This window comes from Monodelphis domestica, chromosome 4 (genome assembly GCF_027887165.1).
Source record: "Monodelphis domestica isolate mMonDom1 chromosome 4, mMonDom1.pri, whole genome shotgun sequence".
NCBI classification, from domain to species: Eukaryota; Metazoa; Chordata; class Mammalia; order Didelphimorphia; family Didelphidae; genus Monodelphis; species Monodelphis domestica.
The window spans coordinates 207,993,627-208,014,193 of record NC_077230.1 but is presented as its reverse complement, the minus strand read 5'-3'; the positions used below and the strand labels follow the sequence as shown (position 1 = coordinate 208,014,193).

At 37.1% G+C, this 20,567-nt stretch overlaps 1 protein-coding gene across 11 annotated transcripts in view; it reads right to left on the bottom strand.

Moving 5' to 3' along the window:
• Positions 1 to 20,567, bottom strand: part of INPP1 (inositol polyphosphate-1-phosphatase) — a 55,854-nt gene that overhangs the window by 8,258 nt on the left and 27,029 nt on the right. For 6 of the 11 annotated variants that reach the window (XM_007494520.3, XM_007494516.3, XM_007494518.3 and 3 more), the window contains exons 2-3: positions 12,755 to 13,028; positions 1,690 to 1,750 (exon numbers count right to left, since the gene is read on the bottom strand). In XM_007494520.3, the coding sequence (XP_007494582.2) occupies positions 1,690 to 1,750; positions 12,755 to 12,958 (265 nt within the window). In that variant the 5' untranslated portion in view covers positions 12,959 to 13,028. The remainder of the gene's footprint in view (positions 1 to 1,689; positions 1,751 to 12,754; positions 13,029 to 20,567) is intronic. The other 5 variants (XM_007494523.3, XM_007494519.3, XM_007494521.3 and 2 more) reach the window with 1 other exon arrangement.

The following is a 20,567-nucleotide window of genomic DNA, read 5'->3' as shown; positions in this document are numbered from 1 at the left end:
TACACATCTGTAAAATGGGGTCAATAATAACACCTTCCTCACAGTGTTGTGAGGTTTAAACAAGATAACATATGTAGAGCTCATTGCAAATCATAAAGTGCTAGATAAATGCTAGCTATTGTACTGCTAGTTATCTCCTAGAAGTTTAATCAGAGGGCCTCCTCATTAAACGAATACTTTTTCAACTTTGTCTTATTCTAATTTTTGAGGTTTGATAATTTTCAGTAATTTAAGCATATCAAAAAAGGATAGTTGGGGTTGCAGCTAGTGGGTGGCTCAGTGGTTTGAGAGCCAGGTCTAGAGATGAGAGGTTCTGGGTTCAAATTTGGTCTCAGGCACTTCCTATCTGTATGATCCTGGGTAAGTCACTTAACCTTCATTGCCTATCCCTTACCACTCTTCTGCCTTGCAACCAATACACAGCATTGGTTCTAACATGGAAGGTAAGGGTGAAAAAAAAAATACAAGTGTGTAAAGCTCATACAACTCAGTCCACCAAAGTCTCCCAAGGCCATCATTCCAAGTCCATTTCCTGGTTTTAAGAGAGGCTTATGTGTGTTTATTTTGATTTTGAGACAATCTTATCTGTTTCTTAGTCCATTTCAGCTTATGAGAAGCAAATGAGTGCACCATTCTACTGTTGGTACATGCAAGAAATATGTTGGTTTTCAAGAATGATGGTCAGACTACAAGACTGATGGTGCTCCTCAAAAATGGATGAAAATATTCATTGTGAAATCATGTACCTAAAGAACTGTTGGTAATTAATACATCCAGAATGACTTTTGATGGAAAATTGAAAGGTAAGAGGAGTAATTTCATTTAAATGATTATCATTAAAGGGCTTAAAAATAAGCCAGGCAAAGTGATTTTTGTTGTTTTCAGTCATGTCTGATTCTTGTCATTTCCTTCTCCAACTCATTTTACAGAAGAAGAAACTGAGGCTAACATAAGTGGCTTGCCCAGGATCACAGAGGTAGGAAGTACCTGAGGCAATATATGAACACAGGTCTTCCTGACCTCAAATATGGTGGTCTATCCCCTGTACCATTAAGTCTGAGGCTGATAGAGCACTTGTACTCAGTTCCCAGCCTCGGAAAGTTTTCTAGTCTTTAAAAAATAAAGTGATTAAAGTAGATTCCATCCAGATGGAACACGAAGGTTCTGTGACTTTATAAGAATGGGGACTCCAAGTGTGGAAGTCCCTTCTACCTACAGAGATTGCAAGCCTTCTATGACTTAGTAGACTAGGATGGGGGCTAGGAGATGCCTTAGATGGAGGTTAAATGACTGGCCCAGGGTCTCATAGTAAATGGTAAAAATTAGATTTGTACCTAGGTCTTCATGAAATCTAATCCCCCAACAATTAAGCTACATTGCAGTCTCTATTTTCATAGTATAATTTAATCTACATGCCTTAATCTAAAAATAAAGCACACTTATAGAAAGATAAGAATATCAAAATTAACTTGGCACTAGCATCTACATAAGTATGAATTATTGCCTATTATAATTCAAAGGAGGTAAATAAAAAGCATATATCTATTGTCTGAATGCTTTATTTTGTATTATTTTCATTGGAGATGCTAGAAAATAGAGGACTCAAATATCTTCACAAAGGGAAAAAGACAAAATACCCCTTGACAATTAGACTAAAGAAAAACAACACATTAATATTTGCATACTTACCCAACTCATTAGTAAATTCATTGGATTCTTCTCCATATATGTGATTTTCCAAGCCTGGAAACTGAATCGATTGGGGGTTGGGGTGAGACAAAAACAGAAAACCACATGTTCAGTTTCAAACAGAATAATTTTGTCTTCTTAATTCAACAGATAAGTTATGAAAATTCATTACTGCCCTTGATATCAATCCAGCTATAAAAGGACAGTCTAAATTTCTAATTTATGCCTGAAAGTGTACATTCCTCCCCAAAGAAAGTTTAAAACACTGCATAAGTTTTGTGTCTGCCCTATCCATCCTTCTTCATTTGTAAAAGTTCTAGTAAAATTCTCAGATATCACTCAGTCACAATATCTCCTTTTTCTTGAAGATCATTAAAGGTACGATTGTTGCTTTATGGTGTGAATTGATATCTTAGTGGCTAGAAAGTAATTGTGCTCAAGTGATTAGTGGGCAAGGTTGGGATGAGATGGGTGATTTTAGGTTTTGTTTTGATCTCAAGCTGTGATTCTGAGTAACTCAGGTTTTATTAGCATTTGGATTAGAATATAAGAATTATCCATAAAAAAGGGAATATTACTATGGTAAGGAGAAAAAGGCTACCTTGATAGATAATATATGTTAGGCCTAATAACTTTTTTCAGTTGTTCCTATGGATATTTAACTTGGTAGAGTTCTTACAACAAGAGAGATGGGTTTTCTCTCAGTATGTGCCAGATTGTGGTGCAACTTACTTCTTGAGAATCTGAAGCAAAATTATCTTATCAGACTCATTTATTTGGTCATCTATGGACCATAGACCAGACTATAGATTTAATCTAACCTAGCATTACTCATTTTTCCTTGTTTTATAGTCTTAGCCAATAACGGTAGCTACCTGATACGTTTCCTTTATTATTTAAAAAACATTGCTCTAGGAAAGCTTTGAGAATAGTTCCAGCAACTGACTTCACCTCTGTTTAAACATAACTAGATATAGATATGTTCCTCTCCAACAGACTAGACTCTAGAAATAAATTTTGGCCAAAGAAAAGGGAGAGTGGGTTCAGAGAGAGAAGATTTTGTTTAATCCTGACCACTACTACTTTGTGAAGTTGGGTAAGTCACAATTCTTTTGTGCCTCAATTTCTTTCTTTTTAAAATGATGTTGAACTAAATGATCTCTAAAGTCCCATTCACCTCTAAATCCCATAAAACAAAAGCCTCCCTCAAGTCTTCTTTGATCCCCTTTTGCATCTTCAGAGATGGTACCAGAAAATGAGAGAGAAAAGAAGAATAACAGCTTTTGGACCCTAGAGAAAGAGCAACTTAATCATTTGTACTCTATAGATATGAGATGTTAGACAGATATGTGGTAGAGCATATAGAGCACTGTACCTGGAGCCAGCAAGACAAGTCCAAATCTGACCTCAGATACTTATTAGCTGTGTGATGCTGGGCAAGTCACTTAATCATTGACTGCCTCAGTTTCCTCAACTGTAAATTGGGAATAATAATAGCACCTACCTCCCAAGGTGGTTGTGAGGATCTTACAAGATAATGTCTATAAAACTGACATGAAATCATATTTGTAATATTTGCTTAGCATAGTGCCTGCCACACAGTAGGTGCTTAATAAACTCTTATTCTCATCCTTCTTCATTACCAAAGCATTTAGTGGCAATACTGCCTACTTGTCAAGCAAGTATTTAACAGGAAAAAATAACTTACTTGAATGTTAAAATGGCATACTTAAAGTGATGACAGTGTCATACCTATTAAAATAAACCAGAATACCAAAGATCAATTAGCAAGAGAAACAGTGGCTGAAAATATTCTCTAAATATGGAAGATGGGGCAGGTAGATGACTCAGTGGATTGAGTCATACCTGAAGATGAGATGTGATGGGTTTAAATCTGGCCTCAAGACACTTTCTCGCTTTGTGACTGGCTGCATCACAACCTCAATTGCCTAGCCCTTACCACTCTTCTGTCTTGGAACCAGTGCTTAGTATTAATTCTAAGAAACAAAGTAAGAGTTTAAGTAAAAAATAGAGGTAGGGTAAATTTTGCAGTGAAAATATTTGAGAAGTGCTTCACAAACCTTAGAATGAAATATAAATGCTGGCTACTCTTTTGTTTGCTAAATAACCAACAAGTTGGTATACTGAGCCACATTAATAGTAATAATCTCATTATAAATAAATATAAAAATACCAAAAGCATAACAAATAAACAGTTCTTGGATTCTCATTAGATGTGTAAGGAAAGAAAAGAGTTGCCTTTACCAAGTTGTTAAAGCTAGCAAGAAATATTTCATGGGAGGCATAATTATCTCACCTTAAAGTGCTTACAGATAGAATGTCAAGGGCTATTTTTGTCTTTGAGTCCCCAGAATGTAATACTATGACTAGTACAATGACTAGCACACAGTAGGTACTCATTAAATGTTCCTTGACTGATAAGCAAAAAAAGACCACCATGAAGACAACTGTAGTTTAAAAGTCACAACCCATTGCAAAGGATGAAGGATCAAAGAAACTCTATGAAGAACATGTCAAGATCATATAAATCAGATCAATGTGTACATTTATATTCAATGACTTCAATATATAGATAGATACAGGGAAAGATATGAAAAGCATGACTCAGATTAAAAAAGATGAAAGAGACTGAAGACGTATACTATACTCTGAAGGCTCATCCCTGTACATCATGAATGCTTCAAGAAGAAACTCAGAAGGTGCAAGATAACATCATATACATAAAAAATGAAGTTGTTTCTCCTGTAGCAGACAGAAGATGATCTATTATTGACAAAGAAATCATTAATACATAAGTTTGTACAGTCTGGCCATTAACTAATTAGAGCCAAGATCAAAATTAACATTATTAGAAGAAAGGAAGTCTATGAGAAGACAAAAAGTGTCCAAGATTATAATCACTCCAACTCCATCTATTTAAATAAGCTATTTTATCCTCATTCATTTTCTAGAGTTAAGAAACTGATACTTTAGTACCATTGGAGAAGTTTAACCACTGCAAAACAATCACCATAACCAGGAGGCCAAAACTAAAGAAAAATTTCTACAACCAACCAATACTTGGTTTCTTTGCCTGAGAGACATGACAACCAGAGAAAATGAATTACGGTAAAAGTTCACTTTCAAAGTATTATGCTGAGAATGGCAAGATGTTAGTAATTTTGTCACATAAAACAGTGAAAATAAGTAGATCACTGATTTAAGTCTGATATCTAAAACATATGGGAAGGGAATTAACACAAACTGCTATCATTCAATAGATTAACATTCAAAGGAATTGAATAATTTAGAATATTAAAAATTAGCTTAATTCTTCATGACCTTTGACCTTATTTGAATATACAACCCAGGGAAGTCAAAGTTAGAAAGTAAGACAACTATAGTTGAATCAAAATATTGATAGCAACACTTTTTTGTGCTAGCAAAGAACTGAAACCAACACGGATACCTATTGACTGAAAAACAGAGTATAGTAGAACAAATTATTATGAAGTAAGGAATGATGGATTAGAGCAATATGAGATTTTTATGAATTGATATGAAGCGAAATAATCAGAACCAAAAGAAATTACACAGTGACTACAATGATATAAGTGAAAAGAATACCAATACCAATCTGTAATTGAATAAATGAAATTGTGTGTGAAAGAAATTATTTAGGGGACATGGATCCTGACATCCTAGACATGCAGAGTCTAGCCCTGACATCCTCTGGCATCAGTGTGAGAATCAGGGTCAGGGTGAGTGACAATGTGGCAGAGCCAGTGTCATTGTGGGCATCCCTAGTGGAATGAGGAAGAGCCAACAGAATGCTGCCATGGAAGGAAAGGTGGAATGACAAAAGCCAGTGGGCAAGCACAGTTCTTAAATTCAGGCTGGGAAGCTCGCTGGTTTCTCTTTGCTTCCAGACCTGGACTGACTGGATCTCTAAACTGTCCAGGCACCAGTTTATCTTGGCTCCTGATCTATGCTGAGGGTCTTAACCAGACAAATGAAGAATCAGTTCTAATTAGACTGATATCTCTCAATCTCTCTCTTTTTACTAATAAATGCTTATAAACCTGATGCTGAGCCTCCAGACCACAATTTATGTGTTACAAAATTACTCATTTTGATCCCAGAAGACATAATGAAACTAACTGTCCTTTCTTTCGTAGAGAGGTGGGGGATTAAGAATACTGCATACCTTTTCAGATGTAATCACTAAATCAGTTGGAGTTTTTTTGTTTAACTGTTTTTCTTTATTACAAGAAAAAGCTTGATTTCAGGAGAGGGAGGTATATCCTAGAGTGGCTATGATGTAAAAATAAAAGGTATAAAAAAACTTACTTTAAAAAAAAAAACAAGCATTCAAAATTCTTTTAAAAAGCAGTCTAGGGAGGCAGCTGGGTAGCTCAGTGAATTAGGCCTAGAGACAGGAGGTCCTGGATTCAAATCTGACCTCAGACACTTCCTAGCTGTGTGGCCCTGGGCAAGACTAATCCCTATTGCCTAGCATATTGCCTATTACCACTCTTCTGTCTTGGAGCTGATGGAAGGTAAGGGTTAAAAAAAAAAATAAAAAGCAGTCTAGGGGAAAATAAGCTTGCAGAGAACTTGTCAAGAAACCCAACTAAATAAGGTGGATTTATAAACAAATAGATGTAAAATGGGAAAAAAATCTGACATTTTATAGTAGTTAATTCTCATTATGGATGAGAATACAAGTGCCACATTTGGTCTCAAATGCCTTAGTCCCTGATGTGCAATAGAAGGGATTAAAAAACAGTCCTTCGGATGAAGTGAGAGAGCCTGGACATTTCCAGGTACACTAAAAAGAAATCAATGCTGGAAGACCCAATCTCAAAGGCACAGAGGGATTGATACTAAAAGAAGGAAAACACATTCTAATGGTAGCACAGGCATATGCCTACTTTCTCATCTCTATCAAATATTTAAGGGGGTAGAGTCTGAGCATGTATTGAGGGCACCCTCCTTCCAGGGAAACAAAAAAGAAAGTCTGGCTTTCCACAGATGATTTCTCTATAGCAAAACCTCATGCTCACAGTCAGTCACACGATTAACTAAAGGTATAGGAACTACACATAAGCAAGATCCTGCTGTAGTTGATTACAATAAATTATTCAACCTCAAAGAATAAAATGTAGCCTTCAAGATTCTTCTCTAACAAGAGAGCTTCCATACATATGTTAGATTGTACCAGATTCAGAGTGCCTAGGTAGCATAGTAGATAAGATTGCAGGCCTGGAGTAGGGAAAACCTGGGTTCAAATCCGGTTGTGTGACCATGGGCAAGTCCTTAACCCCAATTGCCAAGCCCTTAGAATTCATACTAAGACAGAAAGTACTGGTTAAAAAATATAGATTATACTATATTCAATGACAGACATAACTACAGAACTTATTTCAACAATTCTCTAATTAACCATATTCAAGAGAGACCTAAGACAGGCAGATGTATGCTCAAAGAAATGAAAGAAACAAGCTTTTATTAAGCACTGAACTATGTGCCAATCATTGTGCTAAGCACTTTATAAATATGATCTCATCAATGACACATTAAACCCAGTGGAATTGTGCATCAGATACGGGAATGGGGAGGGGAGGGAAAGAGCATGAGTCTTGTAACCATGGAAAAATATTCTAAATCACCTAAATAAGTTTTTTTAATTAAAATAAAAAAATTTAGGGAAGGAGGAAAAAGAAGAAAAAGAAAAATACAATATGTGATAATTAAATTAAAAAAATAAAATAAATATTATCTCATTGGAACATTACAACCACCCTGGGAGGCAGGTGCTATTAATTATCCCCATTTTACAGATGGGGGAAATGAGGCAAATAAAAGTTAAGTGACTTGCTCAGAATCACACTGCTAGTATGTGCCCGTGGTCAGATTTGAATTTAAGTTTTCCTGACTCCAGTTCTACCACTCTATCCACTGCCTCTAAGTGTTCACGACTATCATGGAGGACATCTTGCACTATACCAAAACATTAAAAGCATCTTCCTTCTAGATAGTGAAGTTATTTAGATGTTGTAAATCTTGAAATCTCTCAGACTTGTGAATGTTAAAAAATTCCCCATCAGGGAATTCTTAATTGGAACAAATTCCCTACTGAGAAACATTCCCCATTTTGATGTGAGAACTCGCCAGGATCAGAAATGGGAGGACCTCTACTCCAACTGTACTTAAGACTGCTTTAGGGGAAAAAAAAACTCCTTGCTAAACAATGAAAGTACTTGGACCCATGCTTATGGTGGGGCAAGGAGTTCTTTGAGCCAGGCCTGTTTTTAGAATTGATACAATGGGATGCTAGGTACCTAAAAGGGTCGGGCAAGTTTTCTCTTGAGGAGATTAGTTGACTCAGCTGTGTTTTCTCTAGTTCAGACTTACTGAGGAGGAATTCAGCAGGGCAGTCCTTTGGAAAATGTCTACAGTGATTGGTAGATGTAAGGACTTAGGGGAGGTGACATGGGAGAAAAACCCCTATATAAGAAAAAGCAGAATCTCTTGACGATAGATCCTTTTGGAGAAAGCCTTTTGGAGGATCTCTGATGAGGACCGCTTGGGAAGAATCTCTTGAGAGAGGCCTTTTGGAACAGTCTCTGGCTGGAAGGCTCTCTGGTGAAGTCAGCTGAGATGGAGCTGGCCTGGTGTTACTAGAATCCTTGTTTAGTCAGACCTTGTGGTGAGTGTTAAAAAACTGACTGATTTCTCTCTTAAGACTCAGGTCTAGGCCATATTGGCTTGAGGCCCTTCATACTTATTCCTTTCTTACTCTCTCTCTTTCTTTGATTACTCATTGTATTGTTAATTAAAATCTCTATAAAACCCAATTGACTTGGATAGTTGAATAATTGGGAATATTTCCCTGGCGACCATCTTATATTTGATTTAAAAACCAAGACACTGTAGTGAAACATATTTTCTGCGGTCAAATTTACTCACCCTCTCATATCTATCACAATTTATATCTTCCACAATTTTAATCACTACAGTTTAAGACCTCAACCATTTTAAATCTCACAATGTATTCCTGTGTATAGTAGCCTGAGAATACTTTAAAATTTCCTCAGTGAGATTCATACTCAAGAGCTAGGAAAAACTACTCCGGTGAAAGCTGCATCTTATCTATTATTATGAAATGTAATTAGATGGATAGTCGATTAAGTTAGTTGATCAATACATGTAGATTTAAAAGGAACTACAGATGAACTAAAGTGAGTTGGATCCAGATTTGTACTTATACTAGATTGTATCTCTGAAAGCACACAGGGCTTTTAGTGATTCCAAATTGCTCAAAAATCTAATATTCTTCTGGTAATGCTATTTGGTTTTAAGCTACAGAATCAGGACCTCTAATGAATCAAAAATGACTTGAAATTAAAAATGACTCAAAAGGTCCCAAAACTTATGAGAAAAAATGCTATATACATCCAGAGAAAAAATTGTGAGAGTAGAAATGCAGAAGAAAAACATATGATTAATCGTGGCTCAGTGGGTATATGACTGGGGATGTTGGCTTTAAATGATCACTTGATTGCAAATATTAATAACATGGAAATAGGTTTTGAACAATGATACAAGTATAAACCAGTGGAACTGCTCATCAACTATGGGAGGGGGGAGGGGAGAAGGGTGGGAAAGATCATGAATCATGTAACCATGGAAAAATATTCTAAATTAATTAATTAATTTTAAAAATTGGTCCCAAAGATATGCATGGTGGGTATAAAGAGAATATGGCATATTATCAAATCTAATTTATTTGCAAAGAGTTTCATAAAAGTAACTCTCAAGAGAATAAATAACTAAAAAAGGAAGTGAGATAGTCATGTAACAAATACTAACAGAATAGACAGTTTGAGGGCTGCCCTGTGTGATGATTGAATTAGGCTCTCCCCTGATTATAACAATGAAGGTACTTAGTGCTTCCTTGATTGTAAAGATTAAATTGTAATCTCCTGTCTATTTTTGTATTTAATACCCAAAAGCGTAAGCACAGTACTTAAAGTTGAGTACGGAGATTTGCCCATTTTGGATTTAATCAAAAAAGGTACAAACACCCATCTCACACCCTGAGGGGGAGGTCTGTTACCCACCTGTGAAAGAGTGGGTGATGAATCAGAATCAACTGACTGCCTTCTGGGCTGTCCTAGAGTGAAGTGTCAGCTGTGATTGGTAGACATAAAGATTAAGGGAAGTGACACAAGAAGAAAGGTCTTTAAAACAGAGTGACAAGGGTCTGAAGGGAGTTCTTCTGGAAGTTCAACTTCCACTTATGCTGGAGTTCTACTGGAGAATAATTCTTCATTCAGAAGAGTGCTGACTGGACCTGTTTTTTTCCTGGTGACCCTGTTCCTTCGAACTGACACGTGGTGAGTGTAAAGGCTGACTCCCTTTCCCTTGGCCTTTCTGAAGACACTGGCCTCTGGAGAGGCCCATCATCTTGAGGCTCTTTCCCTTTGGCTGGGGCCTCTGAACTCCTGCCTGGCTCAGAGGAGGCCGTGTAAGGATGATATTAGAAAATAATTATTGTTTTATTAGTTTAGGGATAAGAAGTAAAGTTGATGCTTGAGAAAAGAACTGGAGTTTGAAGCAGAGCTGAGAGAGCGTGTTAATTTCAGATGTGACAATTATAACCATTTTTCTATGTCAATTACTCTCTCTGGCAGTTGGCAGAGACACACACTCAGAGACTCTCTCAGGGCTGGAGGAGGTAACATCTTTGCCTTTCTCTCTGTCTAAGGGAACGATCTGAAGGAGTTCAGTGTTTTCCTTTCCCAACTTGGGAAACACTATTGAATATCGATTGTGGTTTTATAGACTGTTTAACTCCTAAGACCAAAGAAAAACCTGGTCTTTCGTTTGGACTCTGAGTCTCTTAAGACTCAGGCAAAGTTAAGAAGTATAAGGATAATAGCGGTAGTTTTTATTTAGATAGTATAAATGTGGGTTCATCAGATCAAGGAGGATTAGAGTAGCCTATGAAACACAGGAGAAGCCGGTCCTTGTGGAACCTGGGAGTTTCTTTGGGTGGATTTTGAATCCCTTAGAATTAGAAATCCTTTATTTATCCTTATATATTTCAATAAATACTTTATTTTTATAATAAGAGTCTCTTCAGAATCCTTGTGCCTGCCCTGAAGGGAAGTTCACATTTGAACTTCACTTCATCACTGAGGATACTTTTGATTACCTCTAATAAAAGTATCTGAACAGTTTTGAACCTATATTTTGACAGTTTTTCTATCTATTTTGTGTAGCTTGCTATTATTTTAATTTATTTTTACAGCCAGAGCAGCTATCACTCTCTTTTTCTTCTCTCTCTCTATTCCTTAATATCTTCCCTCTTTATTGTAAAATAAACTACCATAAATTCCATTCTGACTTTAGTAATTCATTTGGGATTTAGTAAATAAATCCCATGTTATTTATTAAATATTAAAACTCAGAAGAAAGCTTCTAGTATATTGGTTAAAATATCAATGGAAGGCTTATAGGAAATCCTGGATAAGAATTACATGGAATGAGGAAAGTGGGACTGGGTTATGGTTTGAACTGCATAAGGAGTAGTAGCCTCAATGAGATGACAGATGATTTCATTTAAATATGAATTTTCCAAGTACATACTACATTCATTTTCTACCTGGCTATGCTTCTTTTACTTCTCCATCAAGCCTAAGTGAGGGGGTACTATGTGTGTTTGACCTCCTCACTTTTCAGCTTCCTTTTGTGGGTTGTCTCCCCCCATTGGATCGTGAGCTCCTTGAAGACAAAATCTGTTTTTCATATTTATCACCCCAGTCGTTATCACAATGCCAGACATAGTAGATGCTTCATATATATTTACTGATTGACCACAAGGCACTGAGCTCATAAGACAGAATCACAATAATGCCCTTCTCTAAAGAGTCATTCTGCTGTGTTAAAGTAATGCTAAATTCTTAAAAGTTTTACAACAAAGAAAACAAACATAGGACTTAGGAGTAATATTTTCACATTGTCACTAATATACATATCACACAGAAACCTCAGTATTTCATGTTTCTTTTAATGCTTTTGTGGCATATTTAAGCTATTAACCTCATTGCTTAATTGCTCTAGTACTACCGTCCCCTTTTTAAAAAATGTGTTTAGTTTTTTTAGGGGAGTTATTTTTGTTATTTGAAATGGCACCAAAGAAAGGTAACAGCACATGATTTATCAATCCCTTTCCATATGATCTATTGTCCAGAAACGTAAACACAGGATGATAGCTCACACTTTGAAAGCACTTAAAGCTTTATAAAGCACTTAACAAACCAGTACCCCAAATTTGTCAATACTAGTGTTATCTTCATTTTATAGAACATGAAAATGAGGCTAAGGGAGCTTAACAAACATGTCCATGTTTGTATAGAGAGCAAGAATGAGAGACAGTATTCAAGCCCAGGTTCCTGGGCTTGTTTCCTCTTGTTTATATATCTATTAGACTTGTGTTCTATTTTTCATGCAATTTATATATACACATGGCTTATCTAATCATCTAAAATATACAGTTAACAGTTTTATTCATTTTGTTATTCCACCCCAGGACTTGCAACAGTGCTCCACATATAGTAAACTCTTAATAAATGGTTGATTAATTGTTAGTGTCCTGGAATTAAAAAATAAAAATGAATTCTTCAGTACTCCTTCCATGAAGAAGGTAAGTAAGCAAGTGAATGGACTAGTTCAAAACCATGTTGCCATTTCCTGTTCTCTGAGGATAATAACTTATATTTATACAATCCTCTTTTTTTCAGACAAGTTCAATGATTTGGCCTAGGATCTCACAGCTAGTAAATGTCAGAGCCAGGATTTCAACACAGATTTCCTTGATTCCAAATCTAGGACTCCCTTTTACATGGTTTATGAATGAAATGAAATTTGTAAAGACAAACAAGAGTAGAGAAAAAAGACAGTGGAAAAAATCCAGGGCTCTTTTCACCTGGTTTGCAAATGAAATGAAACTTATATAGAGAAAAAAACCAATTATCTTTCCTATAAGCTTTCTTACCTTGTTGCCCATATTCTGTTTTATAACTTCCTGTACCAGCACATCAGCCAATGTCTTGAAATCATTTATAAATTTCTTGTTCTTTTCTCCATCTTTCTTTTCTTCTATTAGTAGTTGGAAAAGTGATTCTTGCTGCCTGCAGGCCCGGGCAATGTTTGCTGCCTTTTCAGAAACATAGACTAGTTCCCGGAGGATTTCTGACATTTCTGAAAGCTGTGCCTTTCAGCTCGTAGCAGAGGGTGAAAGCCACGCAGTAACTCTAGACTGCTGTCTGCTGGAAAAATACAAGAATATGAAAGAAAAGTAAGCTCAAAAAGGATGATGTAAAATTATGTGTCACTATAAGGGAGTTCTCTGGCACCACTAAAATTAAGCAACTGTCCTAATGGCAGCATGGCTAATGGGGGTGCAGACTAGATATTGATTTCAATCAAACTGGTCTTTCATACTTTTGAAGGATGTATAAATATCATTTTGTGGGCTAGTGTTTTAAAGAAGTGTTTGAAGTTGTTTTTGTTTTTTTTAATCCTGTCTTAAGAGATTCAGACATGAGAAAATCTGTTGAAATTTTCACTAGATATGAATCTGAGTTACTGGCTAAATCTCAAGCTCCCAGTCTCTCTATCCAGAGAAGGAGAGGACCTGTGCTCACATCCTATTTATGCTATTTAGTTCCCTAATGACTTAGCCTCTCTGGATCTCAGTTTCTTCAACTGAAAAATAAAAAGGTTGAACTAGATGACTTTTAAGGACCCTTTAAGCTCCAGGACTATAATTCTGTGAAGACCAATGGGGTTACAAGGGTTAATGAATAATCTGCCTTGCCTACCCTTGTTTTAAAACTTAAAAAAAAAAAAAAACCAACAACCACCAAAACCCTCTTACCTTCTATCCTAGTATTGACTCTAGGACAGAAGAACAGAAGGGCAAAGGCTAGGCAAATAGGGGTTAAATGGCTTGCCCAGTGTTTGAGGCCACATCTGAACCCAGGTCATCTCAATTCCAGGTCTGGTGTTCTATCCACTCTGCTACCTAGCTGTCCCTTATTTATCTACACTTTAGAAGCAGAAGGTAAAAGATATCTCACCTCATGCCAGAGAGGTGATGAGCTTACTTAAATTGCAGATGATACATGCATTTCATTTTTAGTCATGACCAATGTGGGAATTTGTTTTGCTGAAATATGCATACTTGTTACGAGGGTTTTATTTTTCTTCCTGAAAAACTGTTTAATGAGAGGAGCAGTGGGAAGGAGAAGCTATAAATGCTTACATAAATAGTTTTTAAAAAGAAAAATGAAAATTCATATAAGTCAAATGAATTCTGAATGAAAAAAGAAAAAGTAACTATTTCAATATTAAGGAAGTTAGATTGATGAGAGGACCAGTTAACAAAGTTTATGTGTTTATCTATAATCATTTGCAGTAGGAAAGCCATCAGTGGTTGAAAAATAATGATTCTGGGTACTATAGTCCAATTTTGGTTGAAACAAAACAAATTATTTTATGCTTCTTAGTTGATAAGTAGCTATGCTAATAAAACTTTACCAGATTGATTTAGAAATAATTTATAATATGCATTCTGCATGTTTGGTAAGACACATGAACTCAAGAGTGTTCCAATACTAATCTTATGTGTAGGGAAAGGGATGATTATTAATATTTTCTAAAATAACCTCTCTTTATAAAAATTACCTGTTTTAAAGGAAGGAAAGAAGAAAGAAAGGACAAAAGAAGGAAAGGAGAAAGGAAAGAATAAAGAAAAGAAAGGAAGGAAGAGGAAATCCATTTGTAAACACTTTGCTAATGGATAAACAAAAACTTTTCCCACAAAGAATTATATGAATTCAGGAAAATATTTCCTGTGATTAAAGCAGACTGGGTCTCCACAAACAAATCTCCTAGCATTCACTATTGTGAACTTTCTGATGCTACTATTGAATCAAGAGTTTCCCTCCTTCTGCAACAGTCATCTTGGAATGAAGGTTTCCTCCATATCTTGAATATTCTCCTACCATAGTGGGATAGCCACACAAGATATGTTCAGCCAGTTATTAAGAGTATACTGTGAAAGAAGTTTGGGATACAGGGACTTGACAAAGTTTTGTGACCTTTTTTTGTTGAATTCACTTTGACAAAGCTCACCATAATGATTGCATTTTTATAGTGCCAACTTAGTTCTGCTTGAAACCAACCATTCTTTACCCTAAGTCTTCAGGAATGTTTTTTGCTTTTTCAATCATCTCTATTGCTTCTTCTGGGCAATGATGCATATTTAAAAGGGATATTTCTAAGGCTGCTCTTAGACTCTAAGAGGTTGTTATTGCTTAAGTACTAAGAACCTTCTAGCACTCTGTCCTATTATCTCATATAGCAGTTACTAATGGCATAGTATGAATTTTCATGTTAGTGTTGTTTTCTCTAGATCTAGAATCTATTTTTAAACATTTTATTATAATTTATCTACAAGTGTTCCAGCCCCTCACCCCAACTCCCCACATCACAGTAGGAATCACCCAGGAGACAGATGTAGAGGTATTCATACAAATTGTGTCTCATGTTTCCACCTTTAAGGTTACTCTCTGAAGGTAGCTGTGTATGATGCTCTCTTGGTTCTACTCATTTTGCTGTTCATTCTCCCATGTCGTTCTTTCCAAGTTTTATTAAAATTAGCCTACTCATCATTTTTTATGTCACAGTAGTATTCCATCACAATCATATGCCACAATTTGTTTATCCATACTCAATTGATGGGCATTCCCTCAGTTTCCAGTTCTTTGCCACCACAAAGAGAGCTGCTATAAATACTTTTGAACATATAGGTTCTCCCTTTTCCCCTGATCTCCTTGAGAAACAATACCAACAATGGTATTGCTGAGTCTAAGGATATGCACAGTTTTATAATTTTATGAGAAGACTATGCTGTGGTTTCCTCTTCCTTTCTTCTTTCCCTTTCACAATTAAATCTACAATCAACTCCCAATCATTTCTTTCTAAATAGCAATTATCTTAGTAGTGAAATTATCAAGTGATGCAATTTAGTCTGTTAAAGACACAAAGCATTAGATACATAATTAAGTCAAGAAGAATTTATTAAGCATCTACTATGTACCAGGTCATATAAGGCTATATAATGACAAGTAGGAGAATATTTCAGGGGGAAAGACCAGTATTAAGGGGGATCACAAAAGGCTGCATGCACAAGGCTGGATTTTAGTGAGACATGAAGGAAGCCAAAGTTAGGAGGTAGAGATGAGGAGGGAGAGAATTCCTGACATGGGGGATAGTCCATGAAAATGGAGTCAGGAGATGGAGAGTCTCATGTGAGAAACAATGAAGAGACAAATATCACCGGACTGTGGAGGGAAGTTTAGTAAGTCTAGAAAGGTGAGGGATAGGTTACGAAGAGCTTTAAGTCAAAGATAGAATTTGGAAGTAATAGAGAATCATTGGAGTTTACTGAATAAGGGGCTAACATAGACAGAGCTGTAGGTTATAAAGAACACTTTGATAGCTAAATGGAGAACAGACTAGAGATGGGAGAGACTTGTGGCCAGCAAACAAGCCAATAGGCTACTGCAATAGTTCAGATTTGAGGTGATGACAGCCTGCACCAGGGTTGTGCAGAGAGAAGGGGATACATTCAAGAGATGTTATGAAGGTAAAATTACAGATTTTCCTTGGTAACAGACAGGATATTGGGTGGCATATGAAAGGGAAGAGTCAAGAATGACAGCTAGGGTGACATGTGTGGTCACAACGTACATTGACAAAAGCAAAATGTTCCTCAAATTGATAGGATTACTAAGTGAGTTCTAAATATTCAATCCTTTGGGTTCTAACAAGCATTTGTTAAATGTTTAGCATGTACAAGGCAAAGAGATCGGGAATGGGGATAGAGAAGTAACACCAAAACTAACAAAAAAGACCCTTCCTTTCTCTCATGGAGCTTGTATTCTTCTAGGGGGTTCAGTGTATTTTAGACAGATAAGTATCATAATAATAATCTGGGATGGAAGAGAGTACTTGCAAATAAAGGAAGAGGGAAAGACTTCCTTAGGAAATGACACATGGTATGCTCCTTGAAAGACTCTAGGAGGTGGAGGACTTATTTTGTGCATATTCATGTCTGAAATTATAGTTGTCAATGGGATAACATGATCAAATATTCAAATATCTGCTTCTAAAATAACTTTCAGGAACAAATTTGAAGTATAATGGGAAGCCAAACTATGTATACCTTAAAAGAAAATCTTAGTCCAACTTTTAGAAGTGAAAGGAAATTTGCTTTATTGCTTTTATATTATTGATCATAACCAAGTGATCACATGTTATCCTTTAAATAGGTAACTGCAACTATGATTTTTAAGAAAGAGTTAGACCTACTAATTAAGCAAATGGAATAAGATATCAATTATAGCAATAGAATGTTAACCATAGTATTAGAAAGGATGTAGTTTGGGGTATTAGAATACAGCAACAAACTAGATTAAGAACTTCTGTTAGAGGAATAAAAACTTCAGGTTTGTGTAGTTATCTCAGGAATTAAGACATGTTTTTTCTTTTTAACATACTTTGAACATTTTGTCTAAACAGCGTCTTTGCCACAGGGTGGGCGTAATGAAACCTCTAGCTCTAATTTCCCACAATTAAAGATGGATCTTCAACTCTCTCTCTCTCTCTTTCTCTCTCTCTCTCTCTCTCTCTGTCTCTCTCATCTCACCTCTAGGAGTGATTCTTTGCATTGTTGTAAGAGGCAAAAATTATCCAGTACATTGTAAGGGCTGAGTTCATGAGTCAAAAATCTACCCCATTAACTTCTCAAATTTTGTTAAGTCCCATTATTATTCCTTTGGGGTCCAGTATATGTTGAATTTTTTCTTGTACTCTAATGAATTCCAGTGGCAGAACTGATGTGATTGTCCCCTTTTTGCAGGCAGCAAACACAGACTGTACTCTGAGCACACAGAAGGAAGCAAACCCCCATCCTATTTTTCTTGTTGTTCACCCCATTTTGGGAACACCTAGACTATCTTGAGACTATGCCCTAAGACTACCTCAAGCATGTAGAGGGATCAGACTGCAAAACATCCTGTTCTTCTAGGTATTAAATCCCTGACCCATTTGCTTAACTCTGGGTATGCTAACACCTCCAATAAAAGCTCCCCCAAATCTGCCTGTAAATGCTAGATCCTCCCTCAGTTAGTCTGCTAGCTTTTGAGATAATAAAGCTTCCCCTATATTGTCAAAGAGCCTCCGTGAATTTTTCACATTCAAACTTACACCAGCCAAACACTTCATTTTGGTGCCCAAACCTAGGATCCACTTTGGGGGTACAGCTCCTGAGGGTTTACTCTCTCCTAAGATAGATTTTTTCATTTAAGTCTCTCCCCTCTGACTGTTCCCTAATTTTGGTCCTGGGAGATTTCTTTGCTTTTTTTCTGAGTGCCAATCCACTGGACCCTAAGTGTGGTGGGGTAGCCTCTCAGTGTCTAGTTATAAAAATGTGGTTCACTCAGGAACCCTGGGGTAGAGCATTAAGATGAACCCCTCGGGGGAAGCTGGGTGGCTCAGTGGATTGAGGGCCAGGCCTAGAGATGGAAGGTCCTAGGTTCAAATCTGGCCTCAGACACTTCCCAGCTATGTGATCCTGGGTAAGTCACTTAATCCCCATTGCCTAGCCCTTACCACTCTTCTACCTTGGAAGCCAATACACAGTATTGATTCCAAGACAGAAGGTAAGGGTTTAAAAAAAATGAAAAAAAAAAAAAAAGATGAACCCCTGGAAAGTGGCTCCACTTCTCCAGCAGGTGGGGCTAATTATCTTGGGAACAAGCCATGGGCTTGGGACCACCCTAAAAGGCAATGGGCCAGACTCAATCTATTTGGAAATAATCTTCTTTGGAGTTGTCTTTTAAGAAACTGGGACAAATTTGGTGTCCAGAAACTCAAATGCAAATGCTTCATTTTCTTTTGTAATAATGAATGGCTGAATTATAACCCGGAAGACCAAGAAAAATGGCTCTCTAAATTGTAATACTAACCTTCAGTAGGACCTTTTTTTTGCAGATGTATAGAAAAATGGACTGAGATCCCTTGTCCAGGAATCCAGAGCTCTTTCTCAAAGCTTTTAACCAGTCCCTCATAAGTACCTCTAAAGTTGGCCAAATCCTAATTTGCCCCTCTAAAGGACAAGAAAGCAAGGACCAAAAAGGCTGAAATAGAGATAGATATTCCAGAAGACCCCCTCCTTTTGGAACTCCATGATTAACATTCTCTCGGGAGTTCATCCTCAGGAACACCCTCCTCCTCTCCAACATCTTCCTCTCCTTCTCCAAACACTCCCACTCTTTGTTTTTTGTATCCACCTCTCAGGGAGCCCTAACAAGTGCCCTCCCCCTCACTCTTTTCCCCACTGCTTCTCTTTTTACCTAAGTCAGATTTCCCCTAATCCCTCCCTCACTAGGCAGGGAACCCCTTTTCCTGGCTCTTCTACTTCCCAGGGCTGTGAACTCCCCTACTCTTCCCTCCTGATTCCAGTCACCTTTTCCCTTTAAGAGAAGTTCCTACAACTCTGGAACCCACCAGAGTTCATGTGCCTCTTTCAGTTTTGATGTAGGGAAAATAAGTGAGACTCTTTGACTGTTACATAGAGTACACCTCCAAATTCAGAGAGGGGTTCCACAAACTCTCCCTTCAATTTGACTTGACCTGGGGAGATGTTAATTTGATCCTTTTCTCCTGCTGTTCCATTGAGGAAAAGAATATGGTTTGGAACTTTCTCTGATGCCGCTAGCGATTAGGTCACTAGGGTATGAGCCAATCATGCCACTCCAGTAAAGATATTTCCCAAAGATTCCACTCAATTTCCTTATAGCAGAGTCAATACCCCATAAAGCCTGAGGCATGATTGGGGCTCCAGCCTCTCATAGATAAGTTTTTCCAGCATGGCCTTTTAACTCCTTGCCAATCTTCCTGCAGCACCCCCAATTCTTCCATTCCTTAAATTTAATGGCACTTACTGTATGGTTTAAGATCTGTTGGCCATTAATGAGACCATTATCCTTATCCATCCTATAGTGCCAAATCCATATAATCTCCTGGCCCAAGTACCTGGTAAGACTGCTTGGTTTATCACTCTAGATCTAAAGAATGACTTTTTTTTTTAATATTCCCCTTCATCCAAACTCTCAATTCTTATTTGCTTTTGAGTGAGCAGCTCCTGGTAAGCATAATTCCCATAAGTACACATGGATTGTCCCTTCCACTAGGTTTTTGGGACAGCCCTCACCTTTTTGATCAGGCTCTCAGCAGAGATCTCAGGTCTAGACATGAGAGAAAACTCTCTTCTCCAATATATGGATGATATTTTGATTTGCAGTCCTTCAAGGGACTTCTCCCTTTTGGTCACAGTGACTATCCTGGGCCAGCCTTTGTTGACTTACTCAGAGAATGTGGATGCTATCAAATAGTCAATTGAATACTTAGGACTTGACCTCACATCCTCCTCTCACTCTCTAACAGAAGAGAGGAAATCAGTTATTCTGCACCAAAAACAAACACCTCTTGTCTTTCTTAGAACTGGCTGGTTTTTGTTACTTTTGGATCCCCAACTTTGGACTCATTGCTAAACTTCTCTCTGAGTCCACTCAAGAGCCAGATTCTGACCCTCTGATATGGAGCACTGAGCAAAAGAATGCATTCTTAAAAATCAAGAAGTTAGGGGGCAGCTGGGTAGCTCAGTGGATTGAGAGTCAGGCCTAGAGACAGGAAGTCCTAGGTTCAAATCTGGCCTCAGACACTTCCCACCTGTG